This window comes from Xenopus laevis, chromosome 4L (assembly GCF_017654675.1).
Source record: "Xenopus laevis strain J_2021 chromosome 4L, Xenopus_laevis_v10.1, whole genome shotgun sequence".
NCBI classification, from domain to species: domain Eukaryota; kingdom Metazoa; phylum Chordata; class Amphibia; order Anura; family Pipidae; genus Xenopus; species Xenopus laevis.
Window position 1 is genome coordinate 97,574,831 of NC_054377.1, and position 15,173 is coordinate 97,590,003.

Here is a 15,173-nt window from a genome sequence, read left to right on the forward strand (position 1 = left end):
ACTCACCGTTTATAACGGATGACATCAGAACTCACCATTTATAAGGATATCATTTACAAGATATTCATGGCTTTTGTGTATTATATATATATATATATACACACCTTGGAAAGTATCTTGTGGAGGCTGGGGGGGGAGGGAGGATTTTTACATTTTTCTTAAACACATTTATTCAGTTATTGTGTATAGGCACCAGAGGACTGTCCCCCAAAAGCTGCTGCCTAGGTACAAGCCCTTGGCCCCTATCAATAAATATGGCCGTGACCTTTTGTGAGGGTGTGTAGAATGAGGCATATGAAGATCTTCTGTTTTAGAAAGGCTGTCACTGTATGTCTTCATTAAGAAGGGCTCTTTTTCTTCTTTAAGCCCATCTCACCCTAACCATAATGGTTTTTCCCTGTATATGCTCATAAGTGCAGCAGTATGTTATTAATTAATAAATGTGCACAGCCATGAAGCAGTATGATATTCATTTTTTTTTTTATTAAACTATTCGTCCGAGATATATAGATTTGGGGTATTTGGTCTTTAGCTGAGGCCATTGTACAATAAAATAGTCAGAAAAGTAATAAAGAAGTCTTCCAGAGAGGGACAGACTTTCCACTCGACAAATGCTTTCTACATAGACAATGATTATTTTCTTTATGCCAAAGACCCCGAGAAGAAATGCAGAAAAACATGCAGGAACACATGTACCCGGACCGTTACATAAGACCTAAAACAAAGAAAAATATATATAATGAATTGAATACAAAATAACCCCCCATCTTGGCTGAGGGGTAAACTTGAGGTGTTATTGGGACATACTTACAGAAGTGTAAAAAAAAAAAAAAAATACATGTTAGTACACAAAACACTGCAGCATACACTCATAAAAAGTACAATTACGATTGCTTTAACCCTTTAATATCAGTACCCATGTGGAGCAAATTGTGCCCGGCATTTTATTTTATCATGTTTCATTGCCTGTAATTCTCCCAAACTTCCTCATGTAGTACAGTTGCGGAGTATTTTGCTGTAATCCTATAGGAAAATGCTTGTGTTTTGTTAAAAAAAAAAAAAAAAAAAAACTGGATCCATGGAAACAGAGTAAATAAAGTTTGGGTCGAAGCGTTCTATGGAGGTTCATACATGTGCATTTATAAGGTAACCGTTCGATCTCTTCAATATATATGAATTTGTTTATACAGTATTGTCTATATACCCCTATCTGCAACACAAGTAGAAAGCAGATTCATTCATAGGCTACATTTTTATTGCACTTTATTCCACTTCTACTACTTCTAGCTGTGCCAATTTTTAGGCATCCCCCCCATGAATTTAACTGCTTATGGTGTACCCCAATAGGTGCTACCCTTCTCCAAAAAAAATGTAGCAGCCTGGAACACTTTGCATCAGAATGCCATCTTTTTATTCTCCCAAGTATCCCTTGCTCTGCCCAGGGCAGGCACAAGTGCAATATAGTTATTTTTCTCACTTTAGAATACTGCACATGTACAGCAAGGAATCCCTGGGAGAATGAACGCAGCACTGATAAAAAGTTCCTTATATTATATTTGATTTTAATAATGGTGGTGCTAAACAAATAACCCTGCCAGTGATTCAACCAGCATGTGAATTTGCCAATACTGATTAAATCTTCCTTTCTCTTATGCTGACTGATAATTCAACATGATGGCATCAACATGATGCCTATTTGCTATAGCTCACAAGCTGTAGCTGGAAAACGAATTAACATAAAGGTTGCAATAACACGAGAGGCAAGTCAAGCGTGCAAATATACATTTCATGCAAAAGCCATCTTCATTGTGTTATTTTTTTTAATATAATGTTTGACATTTGCACTTTTTGCCTTAAAGAAGTCAGGAACAGAAGTACGTTTGGGTGTTACATTTTCTACATATTTTCTTAACAAGGAACACATGTTTCAGCTCTGACCCTCACATACGGTCTGCCAAGAGACATCAAAAAATCCATATCTGTATCAGTAGCAATTGCTCTACATTCTATATAAGGAAAAGTACATCTACTGGTGATATCATCTTACAGTCAAATATGTGCTCGCGAGACTTTGAATAGATTGTACTCCACCTAAACTGCTTAAAAATTACTTCCAGTCTAGACAGTTTAGCAAGAAAGTAATTCTCCTGCTGGATAACTTTGGAAAATAAACCACAAAAAAAGCTTTAACACAAGACCTATTTTTGATAATTTTGATATTTGCAGGGGGCTGGTCCATACAAAATTCCACTGCCTAAATACAGAACCAGAGACAGGCTACCATGGGAAGACTAGAGCGACCATTTTAAGATTGTGGCCACTACATTTAAATACAAAAGTCTGAAGTATTTTGTGTGATGCTGGCAGTTGTACAACATTTAAGGATGGTGTGCTGCTGGCTGGTCAACACTAATGTTCTACTCCCTCCTTCCACTCAGGGCTGGAACTAGGAGTAGGCAGAAGAGGCATGTGCTTAGGGCACAAAGCTGGGGGGGGGCGCAAGTTATGTGCCCTCTCTGATGCCTACCCCTAGTCTGGTTAGGGCTTTGCTCTATATTTGGAAATGTGGACACTGTCTGGAGAGAGGAATCCTATTAATTCATAATGCTGGTTAATTGCTTAATCCTTGTCTTATGTAGGAATCCTATTTAATGCCTCTGCCATAAATGGCCTTCACACCAGAAGTGATGTGGCCAGGTGTTGATTATATCAAATAAAGGAATGAGTGCGGCTTACCAAAAGTCTTTGTTGGTTTAATTCCACGGGTTATCCTGTGTTCGATATCCCAAATCAATGTATCAATAATGCAGTTAGTTGTGGAACAAACCCAAGGCAGCAAGTTGACTGCAATACTCTTTATTGGGAGGTAGAGTTACACAACATGTTTCGGGCGGAGCCCTTTGTCAAGTGTCAAGGTGTTGATTATAGTCTTCCTGCCTTTCATAACTAGATTTGGCTAAAACAAATCCTTAAAGGAATTGTTCAGTGTAAAAATAAAAACTGGGTAAATAAATAAACTGGTGCAAAATAAAATGTTTCTAATATAGTTAGTTAGGCAAAAATGTAGTGTATAAAGGCTGGAGTGCTGGATGTAGAACAGAACACTACTTGCTGCTTTTCAGCTGTCTTGGTTTACACTGATTGGTTACCAAGCAGTAACCAATCAGAGACTTGAGGGGGACCACATGGGTCATATCTGTTGATTTTGAATCAGCATTTGAGCTGAATGCTGAGGATCAATTGCAAACTCACTGAACAGATATGTACCATGTGGCCCCCCTTCAAGTCGCTGACTAGCTCAGAGTTAGAGAGCTGAAAAGCAGGAAGTAGTGTTCTGGCTTTTATATTAGACATCCAGTCACTCCAGCCTTTAAACATTACATTTTTGCCAAACTAACTATATTAGAAACATTTTTTTTATTTCGCACAGCCTATTTAACCAGTTTTTATTTTTACACTGAGCTGTTCCTTTAAAATCTCGATATACTGTCACACGAACATGGAAATTTTTTTCCCTTAGTGCCTTTTTTTTAACCCCTACTTGACCTATTGTACATATGCAAATTAGGGTTCAGATTCAGTTTAAGATGCAACCTAATCCTTCCTGAAAGATTTTAGATTTCACTGTATCCCAAAATAGTGGGATCAGGTGCATCCATAATAGAAATTTAAGCAATAAATATTATTTATGCAAAATGAATCTGCTTTTTGTACGTTATTGCCAAAGAAACAGAATTTGAAATTTCAGGTTATAAGGAAAGGTTATAAAATACAAAGCAAAGAAAGAAACACAAATGCATATCATCTCAGAATATCAATACATAAATCATTCTATGAACGTTCCCTTTAATGCTTCAATCAAGCGGTGTATGCCTAGAACATGGGATAAATTAGCATTTTGATAAATAACCCCCTTAAACTATAAGAAAAAAAATTCATAATAAAAAAGGGATAATTTAATCTATCAACTAGTGTACAATCACCGATAAAAAATTAAACCTTGCTCACATCCCTCGATTAATATACAAAAAGACGCAAATCAATAAATGTAGAAGATTCTTAAATGTCTACTTTCCATTGTATCTTTTACCTTAAACAAATTAGCTGGGGATGTATTTGAGATGTAAGGCTACTTTTAACCTTTTATCTACATCGGTGTTTAATATCACTTTGAAGAAGGAAAAAGAAATGCATTACTGTTTCAGGACAACGGCTACACTTGTAATTTCTAAATAAAACCCCATTGTCTGCTCCAGAACACTACTATGCTGGGAATGGCACAGTAGATAATTATTACCCACAACACCGGAGATAGAGATTTTCCAAATGTCAGCACACAGAACAATCTGCCATTATCGACTCAGCTGCAACAACAACTAGATTTTTCCAGTGTGCTCTTTATGCCAACAAGGGTCTCAAACATCTGACGATAACTAGAATTTTATTTTTTGGACCACTGTAAAAACACGAGAAAGACCAAAAGAAAGTCAGCCAGCTTTTTCCCCTTGTTAAGAGTAAGGGTGAAATGACAGAAGGCTTTCCACAGAGATAATCACACTTTTTTTGTGTACAAAGAGCACATAATCTTTGTCTCTAACCTTGATTTGCCAGTACCAAAAGGTAGTGAAAAATGCTCAGAATTGTCTGGTTCTCCGTAATTTTGATCTTCATACCCTACATTTACTAGAAAATCATTTAAACATTAAATAAACCCAATAGTCTGGTTTTGCTTCCAATAAGAATTAATTATATCTTAGTCTGGATCAAGCACAATGTGCTGTTTTATTACTACAGAGAAAAAGGAAATCATTTTAAAAAATTGAGTCTATGAGAGATGGCCTTTCTGTAAATCTGAGCTTTCTGTATAATGGGTTTCCGGATAACGGATCCCATACCTGTACCATTTTTGCTTGATTTCAGCCACAGTAACGGGACTGATAGAAGAATCTGATGTGTAAACTACATAGAACATTTAACATCAGACACAACACCCCTTTCTTCATCCTACGAGATTAAAATTGATGATGTTGGACTTTCTTTTCTCATTGAAATACAGTGACCATTGGATGTAAACGCCTGAAGAAAAGACTCCATCTTACATTAAAGCTTCTGGGGATCAGATTTTGTAGCATCCCACAAAATCTGGTGTTGCATAGTAAGATCAGATAAAATATGATCAAATTTGTCCATGCAGTTTTACCCTTTCATACCCTGTCTAAACTACTACCCTGGGGTCCAAGTGCAAAGTGATACTTGTGCAATCTGTCCAAAATGATCATTCTATGTATGACCAGCTTTCCAAAAAAAAAAAAACCAAGGGAAAGCCCAAATGCTCATTACTACTCCCATTAGAGACAAATACAGTCTGAAACGTTTGAGACAATAGCCAGTGTTGTAGCTCTCTTCTCCACTATAGACGTGACCTAAATTCATGACCCACTTTACCTAATTGAAGTCAGAATATCTAGAGCCTGGAAGCCACCATCAGCTTAAAGTTGGAAATATATTTCGAAGTCTTACAGGCCCTGACCCTTTAATTTTGGCCACTACAAGTAGATTTGAGACCAGAGTAGATTTAAAAAGCCTATACCTATCATAACATTAATGTCCACAACAACCTGACACTGCACCCAATCATTAAGTGCGTACTAGTGTGATCCTAGGATTCATCTTATTTGCCAGCATTAAACATGAAGCTTATGTTACGAACGCCCTGCTGTGGCTATATCAGGGGTACCCAAAAGGTAGATCGGGATCTACCAGTAGACCTTTGACTGGTGATCAGTAGATCTTAAGACACTGCCAACAAACAGCTTGTCTAAATCACCCTCCTACTTCATTCTTTTCATTCAGATTTTTATTACATTAAGGTTACATAAATGGTTGTCTGTTAAATAAAGCAATATAAAATCTATCATAAATCAATATAATATTTAAATAATATTTGCCATGGAACAGAATGCCAACAATGCTTTTATGGCTATAGATCATAATGGGACAACCTCACAAAAAGTAGACCTCGCATTAGTAACGTATGGGCACTCCTGGGCTATATACACATCAAATCGGGCCATGCTGGTTATTCTTAGTAAGGGCAATGACAGATGAGATAAGTTGCCCCCGACAAATCTCCTCTTCTACGGATGACTAATCTCTTCCAAATGCTTTCCCACTGGCAATACTATAAACTAGGGGACCCCAACCGCCGGGCCATGGCCCAGAACCGAACCACGGACACAAACTTGCTGCCGACCCCCGGTCCAAAAAAAGGCTGGGGACCGCTGCTGTAAACCTCCGGTGATGAAGAATTTGTCAGCTTTCTGAACTTGCGAGGCAAATTTGGGGCGAATTCAGAAAGCTGACATGTATAAAACTGGGCTTATACAATTCCTAACAGTAGCTATATACACATCAGACAGGGTCAAGCTGGTTACTTCTGTACTGGCAAATGCTGATAAGTTGCCTGCGACTAATCTTATCTGAATGCTTTCCCACCGGCAGTGATGTAAACACTGGTGGGAAAACATATGCGTTGCTTTGGCTTGCCAAAGTAACCTGAAGTTTCTTCACAAGGCATATTTGGGCTAATATGCTTTGCTTCCCTTAGTGTATTTGTATGAGATATGGCATGCCAAACACAAATGCCACGGGAGTTGCAACATAGTGAGGACTGCATTAACATTAATGGAGATTAGGCATTATACTTATATTAGGCATTTATTTAAACAGGTTTACAGACCTCTTGACTCCTATATTGATCATATCTTCACTAAACATAGATGGCATTTCTGGATAAAGAAGAGCCTTAAAATAAATGCACATTTTGAAGCACAGTACAGACACCACCATACATACCAAATCTGGCTGTAGACGAGCAGTTAATGGAAAGGAATAGAACATGGACTGTAATGTGGTCAAGAAAGAGGAACTCCAAGACTGTCTGACTTCACGACTTCTCGGAATGCGATGAATTGAATACTGAAAAAGAAACAGAAATATCAAAGTAATATCCAAATGTTAGGCAACCCCAAGTGATTGTATACTTACTTGAAACCCCGGATGGTGCACCGATCAGGTGAAAACTGCACCGGCCAGGGGTTATTCCAGCTAGCACCCCGGAGTGATAGTCTTCCTGCCTCTTCTTTCTGCAAATTTCCCGGGGCAGACGCATGCACAGTAGAACCCAAATAACTAGATTTTTAGTTAAAGTTTGGCTTATTGCTCTACTGCGCAGAAGAAAGAAGAAGCAGGAAGAGGATCTCTCTGTGGTTCTCGCTGGAATAACCCTGGGCCGGTGCAGTGTTCTGCGTTAAATTATGGATGTACTGGATATGGTTCAGTATTTCGATAAATTTCAGCACTTTTTGCAGGATTCGGATTATTTATTATTAAGTTAACCACAAATCTCGTGTCCCCTTCAAAAAACATCCTTGTTTCAATATTAGTGTATGAGGGAAAACAAGTTTCATCTGAACCAACAGGCGGTGCATTAGAACTTATTAACCAACGGCACTAGAAGTTGTTACAAATGAAATAATGCAGAAGGTACAAGCCAGCCAGTCAGGCCACCTACTGCACTGTAAGTGCACTTCAACTCCATTAAAGAGTATTATATCTTTTCTGCTTAAAACAAGATATATCTAGGAAAACATATTCAAATTTATTGCAGCTAAATGAGATGGTGGAGGCAGTCGAGACCCCACTTATAGTGTTCCCAATATATTCAATAATTAAAGAGAGACTGTTCCCTCTATCAGTGCCACTGAATTGTTTGTATCCTGTTGAAAATTTAAATTGGAAAAAAAAATAATACATGCATGAACTGGAAAATACAGACTTGACTGAACTCCAAATTGTGGCTAGCACAACTTGAATATCACTGTACAGTTGTGGTTCATTTTGGAAACAAGAGTAAAAAGATTTTCTCTACCCTACTCGCTTACAAACTGGAAGTTGTCCTGGAATGTAAGAAGATCCCTGTTAAAACTGCTGAACACTTATGTTAGTCTACCTAGAACACAGGCAGCCCATAATAATACATTTGTTGGTGTTTTCATTATTTTAAGAGAGAGAGAGAGAGAGAGAGAGAGAGAGAGAGAGAGAGAGAGAGAGAGAGAGAGAGAGAGAGAGAGAGAGAGAGAAATGCTGACACTTGATATGTGACAAGGAGTATGCAGTTTCCATGCTTACATGTACTTGTAGTTGGTCTACATACAGATAAACCACTCAGCCTATTCCTATTAGGAACAGTCGGCACAATTTGACATATTGTAAGGAGGTGACCGTGACCACTGTACTTGCACGGTTTCAGTTGCCAGGCATATTATTATTATTATGTAATGTATGAAATGTAATAATGTATGTATATTTTTAAAGCGTCAACATATTGTGCAGCTCTGTAGGCATACAGGGGCAATGTTCTAGCACAGCCAGATGAGCTTTAAAGAAGTTGTTCACCTTTCAAACACCTTTTAAAATTGTTTTCAGATTGTTCAATTGCTTTCCATGTTTTATTTTTTTACAGTTTTTCCCAAAACTAAAGTTTAATATTCGTGTCTTTGGTGTTTTAGTGTGGCCGTAATCCAGGTGCAGATTCTGAACTGTTACAATTATAATTGGTAGCCCTATGTGGACTGGCAGCTTACAGAGGTTCTGTTTGACAGTACACATGGGTTTTAAGCAACTTAAGCTTGCCATCAAGCCAGGAATTCAAAAATAAGCACCTGTTCTGAGGCCACTGGGAGCAACATGTTGCTCGAGAGTTACTGGTTGGGGGGGCCAGTGGTTTACAGTCAGTGACCCCCTCAGAGCTGCTTTAGAAAGCTGCTTTTATTTCTAGTGAACCATCTGAAACCGACTAAACTAAAATTTTCATTTAGTTGACTTATTTTTTTTATAAATATGCATATGAAATGCGTGCCAGAAACAAAAATAAGAATTAAAACAGCATACACCAGCAAAGGAATAAAGTCCTGCAAAATCATAATAAACAGATCACGCTCTGACCTTGAGTGCTATGAGTAGAACATTTTTATATGCATTACAACAGATTACGAATAGTAAACAGAATATTAAAATACACATAGCATTAAAAAAAGGCAATCAGTGTATGATTTTGCTACTTTTATTTTCATTTTTCTAACAAACTATTAATACCACAAAAAAATCCCCCTCCTAACCAGGTTAACATTACCAGATTTGAATGTAAATTACAAAGACAAAAAATACACAATACCAAAAGTATATTGATACCCAGTCTTATTATAAACCCCAAATGTAATAAGACTGTGAAGAGCAGCACTTATTTGTGCCAACACACAGACTGTTAAAGGATAAACAAACCCTTAATGAAAAAAAAAAAACCTACCGCCACCCTTCCCTACATAGACCCACCTCTCTCCCCAGCCTAACTGCCCCCCCCAGGGCAAATGCCCCTAACTCTTACTGCCTCCATGCAGATTCTGTCTAGCGGAGTTCACGGCAGCCATCTTCTTCTCTTTGGTAATCTTTGGAATGAGACCAGCGAAGCGCAGCAGTTGGAGCAATTTAATGATGGAGTTGCAGTTGGAGCAATTTAATGATTCACGACAACTGCGCATGCGCCAAAACTCACAAAAATTGCAGAAGCGCCGGTTTCATTCCGTAGATTACCAAAACGGCTAAAGATGGCGCCAGTGAACTTTGCTGGACAGAATCTGTAAGGAGGGGCAAGTAAAGAGTTAGGGCCATTTGCCGGGGGGGGGCAGCTAGGCTGGGGGGAGGGTCTAAGTAGGGTAGGATTTTTTTATTTTTTTTATTAAGGGTCTGTTTCTCCTTTAAGCTATGTGGGGCAGAGACCGCCTTTGTTTCTGAACAATTCCACTTAATCTTTGTTACTGTGCATATTTATTTTTATGTAGTGCAGTGTTTCTTTCCCTATTTGTACTAGTGCTATACAGTGCTGCACATACAGTGGGGCTATATACTGTACATACATTGCACATGTTGATGGAAGGCACCAGGAAACTCACCAATGGTTCTTTGTGCTGCAATAGCTTCAACTAAGTTTTTTTCAACTCTGCACTGTGTTTAAACAGTAACAGACGTGCATTTCCTAACTGTATCGTTCAGTACACATATTCTGGAAAAGAAACCACTATCACTTTGACTAACAGAGCTGTAGAGTCGGAGTAAGTTTGAGAATCTGTAGTCAGAGTCGCCAAAAAATGCGCTTAAGTTTAAAGGAGAACTAAACCCCCACGGTGATAAGTCCCCACTGGTCCCCCCTAACTGCCTCCCTCCTGCTAAGTGCCTCAGAATTGTTTCCTCTCTTTAGGATTACTGACTGCAAATGCAGAGTAAGTACAGCGTAGCTCACGGGCGCCATCTTCCGGCACTTCTGTAAACTTCGGGTCTTCTTCCGGCGCTTTGGTAATTTCCGTCACTTCCGACTCATGCGCAGTTGTAACGAACCGGAAAACAGCTCCAACTGCGCATGCGCCGATCACTCTGCGTGTGCGGTCAGTAATCCTACAGGGGACACAATTCTGGAGTAAGACTTAGCATGGGGAAGGCAGGGAGATGGGGACCAGCGGAGGGGGGGCCAGTGGGGACTTATCACCGTGGGGGGGGGTTTTAGCTCTCCTTGAAATACAAGCACTGAAAATAATCAAATCAGACTTAAGAGCTTCTATGAAGGAGGATATGGTAGAAGCAATTCTATTTATAAGAACAATACTTTAGTTAATTTTGGATTGTATTTAACAGGTTCAAATTCATCAGCTGTTTTAGGTTTATGTAGTTTAACTTTGATTTTGTTTTAGAATTACCAAATGATTTGGTTTACATGTCATGTTCTTAACTTCTTTCAATCAACATGGAAATTACATTAGTAACAGTAACACCAAAAAATGAAAGTGTTCTAAAGTAATTAACATATAATATACTGTTAGCATGCACTGGCAAAAGCTGTGTGTTTATTTCAGAAAGACTTGTATAGTTTATATAAACCAGCTGCTATGTAGCGATGAGAGCAGCCATTCAAGCTGCTTGAAAAAAAAAAAAAAAAAAAAAAAAAAGGAGAAAGGCACAGGTTACATTGCACATAACAAATAAGCCCTGTCCAATGCAATGGAGTTTTTATCTGTTATCTGCTAAGTAACCTGTGTATTTTCTTCTTTTTTTTCCAGCTTGAAAAGTTGTCCCCGTGGCTACACAGTAGCTTGTTTATATAAACTACAGTATTTTTTCTGAAGCAAACATGCTAGTTTTACCAGTGCAGAGCAACTGTACATCATATTTGAATTACTTTGATACACTTTTGGTTTTAGGTGCTACTGTTTCTTTAAAAACAGAGGAGTCAGAGGTACCATAAACTTAGAAGTCAGAGTCAAAGGATTTATGCACCGACTCCACATCCCTGGTGACTAAACTGTTGTTGATACTAAATATTTACACAATTTTGTCACATTTCAGTAGGGCAAAATCTGACTATTTGCCTGTCTAAAATGAGGTACCCAATGATGGTGCCTTGGGGAAAGCTATAGATCTCTTCAGTATGACTTTGTTGTTATAGATAACATGACTGTGTGCCCAATAATACAACTGTATCAAAAAAAGGTGTGGTACTTTGACCACCACCAGTTAAAAGAGGTAAACTGAATAATTTAGGCCATACAATTTAGGTTAACATATTTGTGTTCATTTAAAAGAACTGGGCTGCAATGGTTGTTTGAGGAGTAAGCTTCACCCAAGACTTCGATCAAAAAATTCTCTGGCAAAAATGGTACATATTTGTTCAGTGAGTTAGTAATTGATCCTCAGCATGCAGCTCAGATTCAAAAGGAACAGATATGACCGATGTGAACCCCCACAAGTCTCTGATTGGTTACTGCCTGGTAACCAGGGTAATCAGTCAGTGTAAATCAAGAGAGCTGAAAAGCAGGAAGTAGTGTTCTGGCTATTACACATCAGTCACTGCAGCCTTTATACATTACATTTTTGCCTAGCTATATTAGAAACATTTTTTTATTATGCACAGTTACCCAGTTTTATACTGTACAATTCCTTTAACGCAAGATGCTGAAAACGAGCATTTGAAGGCACTTGTATAGAAAACCTAAATGTGAAGGCAGGGCACCACCTTGTGTTAAACTTGGGAAATTTATTCAATTTATTTAAAAAAAATAAATAAATTATGGATATATTTTAAACAGTATTTAATTTTAGTTTTAAAATGTAGTTTTAGTTTAAATGTGAAGGACATACAACACTAAGGGGCCGATTCACTAAGCTCGAGTGAAGGATTCGAATGAAAAAAATTCGAATTTCGAAGTATTTTTTTGGTACTTCGACCATCGAATTGGTTAAATTCGTTCGAATACGAACGAATCGAACGAAAAATCATTCGACTATTCGACCATTCGATAGTCGAAGTACTTTCCCTTTAAAAAAAACTTCGACCCCCTACTTCGGCAGGTAAAACCTACCGAAGTCAATGTTAGCCTATGGGGAAGGTCCCCATAGGTTTGCTAACCTTTTTTTGATCGAAGGATTTTCCTTCGATCGTTGGATTAAAATCCTTCGAATCGTTCGATCGAACGAACGTTTAGCGCTAAATCCTTCGACTTCGATATTCGAAGTCGAAGGATTTCAATTCGAGGGTCGAATTTCGAAGTATTTTTTACTTCGAAATTCGACCCTTAGTGAATCTGCCCCTTAATATCACACCCCTTTATCAATATACACTACAGACAACATGTAAAAAGTGACATAAATAAGGATTTTAGTTGTTACGATTTAACAGAGGATTTCAGATGGGGAAGAGATGAACACCCAGTGTAACTCTAAGCCGGTATCCGCCCATGTCTTTTTTCACACCAGTGTTTCCCACAAAATAAGGCATTTTTCCGTTTTATACAATATGCTTCATTATCTGTAAGGACTAAACTCTACAGGAGAACTACACCATCCGACTATCTGATCTGACTTTACGTTCTAGCTATAGGGAGGGAGGTCAGATTTCATAGGATACTACAAATCTTGTGTTGTTGAGTGGTTATGATCAAAATCTCCTGTGTAGTTTTACCCTTAGAATCGTAAGAGTGGACCTTTATCATGTCAGAGAATTAATTTCACGTTCAACACATCAGAAGAATGTCAACAAGCCAATAATCTAAGAGTGACTTGATAGCTCAGTAGTAGCAGTGCTGGGGTCCTGAATTTGATTCCTACTTGAGTTTGCATGTTTTCTCCTAGGTATGCTGGTTTCCTCCCACATTCCAACAATAGACAATTAGGTTACTGCTGAAACTGACCCTTGTGTATTGTGTGAATGTAATAGGGAGCATAGACTGAAAGCTCTACTGGGACAGGGACGAACAATCTCTAAAAAATTTCACAAGCTATTATACAAGTTTTGATTAGGACTATGCAATAATAAAGCCAGTGATATCCATCGTATCATCTGTAGCAGAGCAATAACTAATACACAATTGAGGGCTACGTTCTTCCTATGGGCTTCTAGTAATTCAGGTCTGATATAACAATGGAATTTGTCTAGGTATTCATACTACTCAGAAGTAGCTTAGTTCCCCCGGAAATATGAGCATCATCATTTTACTCAACAAGGAAAGCAATGTGTTGTCCATAGAGTTATGTGGTGGGGCAGTTATTGGTTAGAGCAACTATGTAAATCAGGGACGTTATAAACTTTCCACATGTCTCCTTACAATCATAGCCAATTTCCTCCTACTGTACATCTTTGAGCTACCACTTGTTAACACTACAAACGTTGATTACTGTATCCCACCTTAAAAAGATGTCTCTTGCTGCTTCTTACTTTTGGGGCCCATTCCTCCATAGATGAGGAGAGAGAACTATGTTTCCCCCCATCAATGAAAACAGGCCAAAGTTTTACATTATATATAAATCCTATATCATTTAGCATTTAGCTAGTTGTGTGGATATTATGTTTTCCTAGAAGGCCCAGTCCAACACTGATCCAGGGCATTTTCAACACTGGAGGTATTATTTTGCACTGTTCCTTGGCAGACATAAGATACAGAGAACCATAGAAATAATTACAGGACGTAATAGAAGGGGAAATCCTTTTGCAAATGCATGATACGCATTTTCTTTTTCAGCATATTGACAGCGCTGGAATGCAAGAAGTGCATAACCTAGCTGCTGTTCTAAAATGGACTGTGCAACCACTAATCTATAGTGACTGCAAGAAAATTAAAGAAAAAAATAAGCAAAATATAGTTTCCTGACCAATAATGTTGATGTGTATATACAAAGAGAGAAAGAGCTTTGCTCACAGATGTGTCCTCCCATAGATAAATGTGTTAACTCTTGCTCAGTTTCACATTTGCTTAAAGGAGAAGGAAACCTAATCGGCGCAAAAAACCCTCCTCCCCTCCCCTGTGTTGCTTCCCCTCCCTCCTCCCCCCTGGCCTACCTGTCCCGCTGGGCAAATGCCCCTAACTTGTTACTTACCCTTCTGCGCAGGTCCAGTCTACAGAGTTCACCGACGCCATCTTCTTCCAAGCGATCATCTTCCTGCTTTGACCGGCGCATGCGCAGTAGGAGAATTTCGCCGGTACGATCTACTGCGCATGCGCCAAAAGTCACGAAGTGAAATCGGAAAACTTCGTGACTTTTAGCGCATGCGCAGTAGATCCTTACCGGCGAAATGCTCCTACTGCGCATGCGCCAAAACGCCGGTCAAAGCAGGAAGAAGATCGCGTGGAAGAAGATGTGAACTCCGTGGACTGGACCTGCGCAGAAGGGTAAGTAACAAGTTAGGGGCATTTGCCCAGCGGGACAGGTAGGCCAGGGGGGAGGAGGGAGGGCAGGCAACACACGGGAGGGGGGAGGGTTTTTGCGCCGACGGGTTTCCTTCTCCTTTAAGAAAATTGTATATTGCACTGATCTAGAATTGAATCTGTTTCTGTTCTGGATTTACTTCGAATACCGAATGTGTAAGTGTTCCGAATTTGAATGTACATTTTCTATGCAAAATGTAGCTTTAAGTGACACGCTAATCTACATTTCATTGGCTGGATCTTGTGAGAACACTTAAGTGTAGCAGCTAATTCCTATGTAACTTACCACTCAGTTTATATTACATTGCTGCAAAGAAGATGTCAAGCAACTTAACATACATCGTAACTGAGGTTCAAAAAAAATGT

The 15,173-nt window shown here is 38.8% G+C and overlaps 1 protein-coding gene across 1 annotated transcript in view; it reads right to left on the minus strand.

Moving 5' to 3' along the window:
• Positions 1–463: 463 nt before the first annotated feature.
• alg14.L (ALG14, UDP-N-acetylglucosaminyltransferase subunit L homeolog) overlaps positions 464–15,173 on the minus strand; it is a 21,357-nt gene continuing 6,647 nt past the window's right edge. Inside the window, exons 3-4 of the mRNA XM_018258538.2 lie at positions 6,856–6,978; positions 464–715 (exon numbers count right to left, since the gene is read on the minus strand). Coding sequence (XP_018114027.1) covers positions 485–715; positions 6,856–6,978 — 354 coding nt within the window. The 3' untranslated portion in view covers positions 464–484. The remainder of the gene's footprint in view (positions 716–6,855; positions 6,979–15,173) is intronic.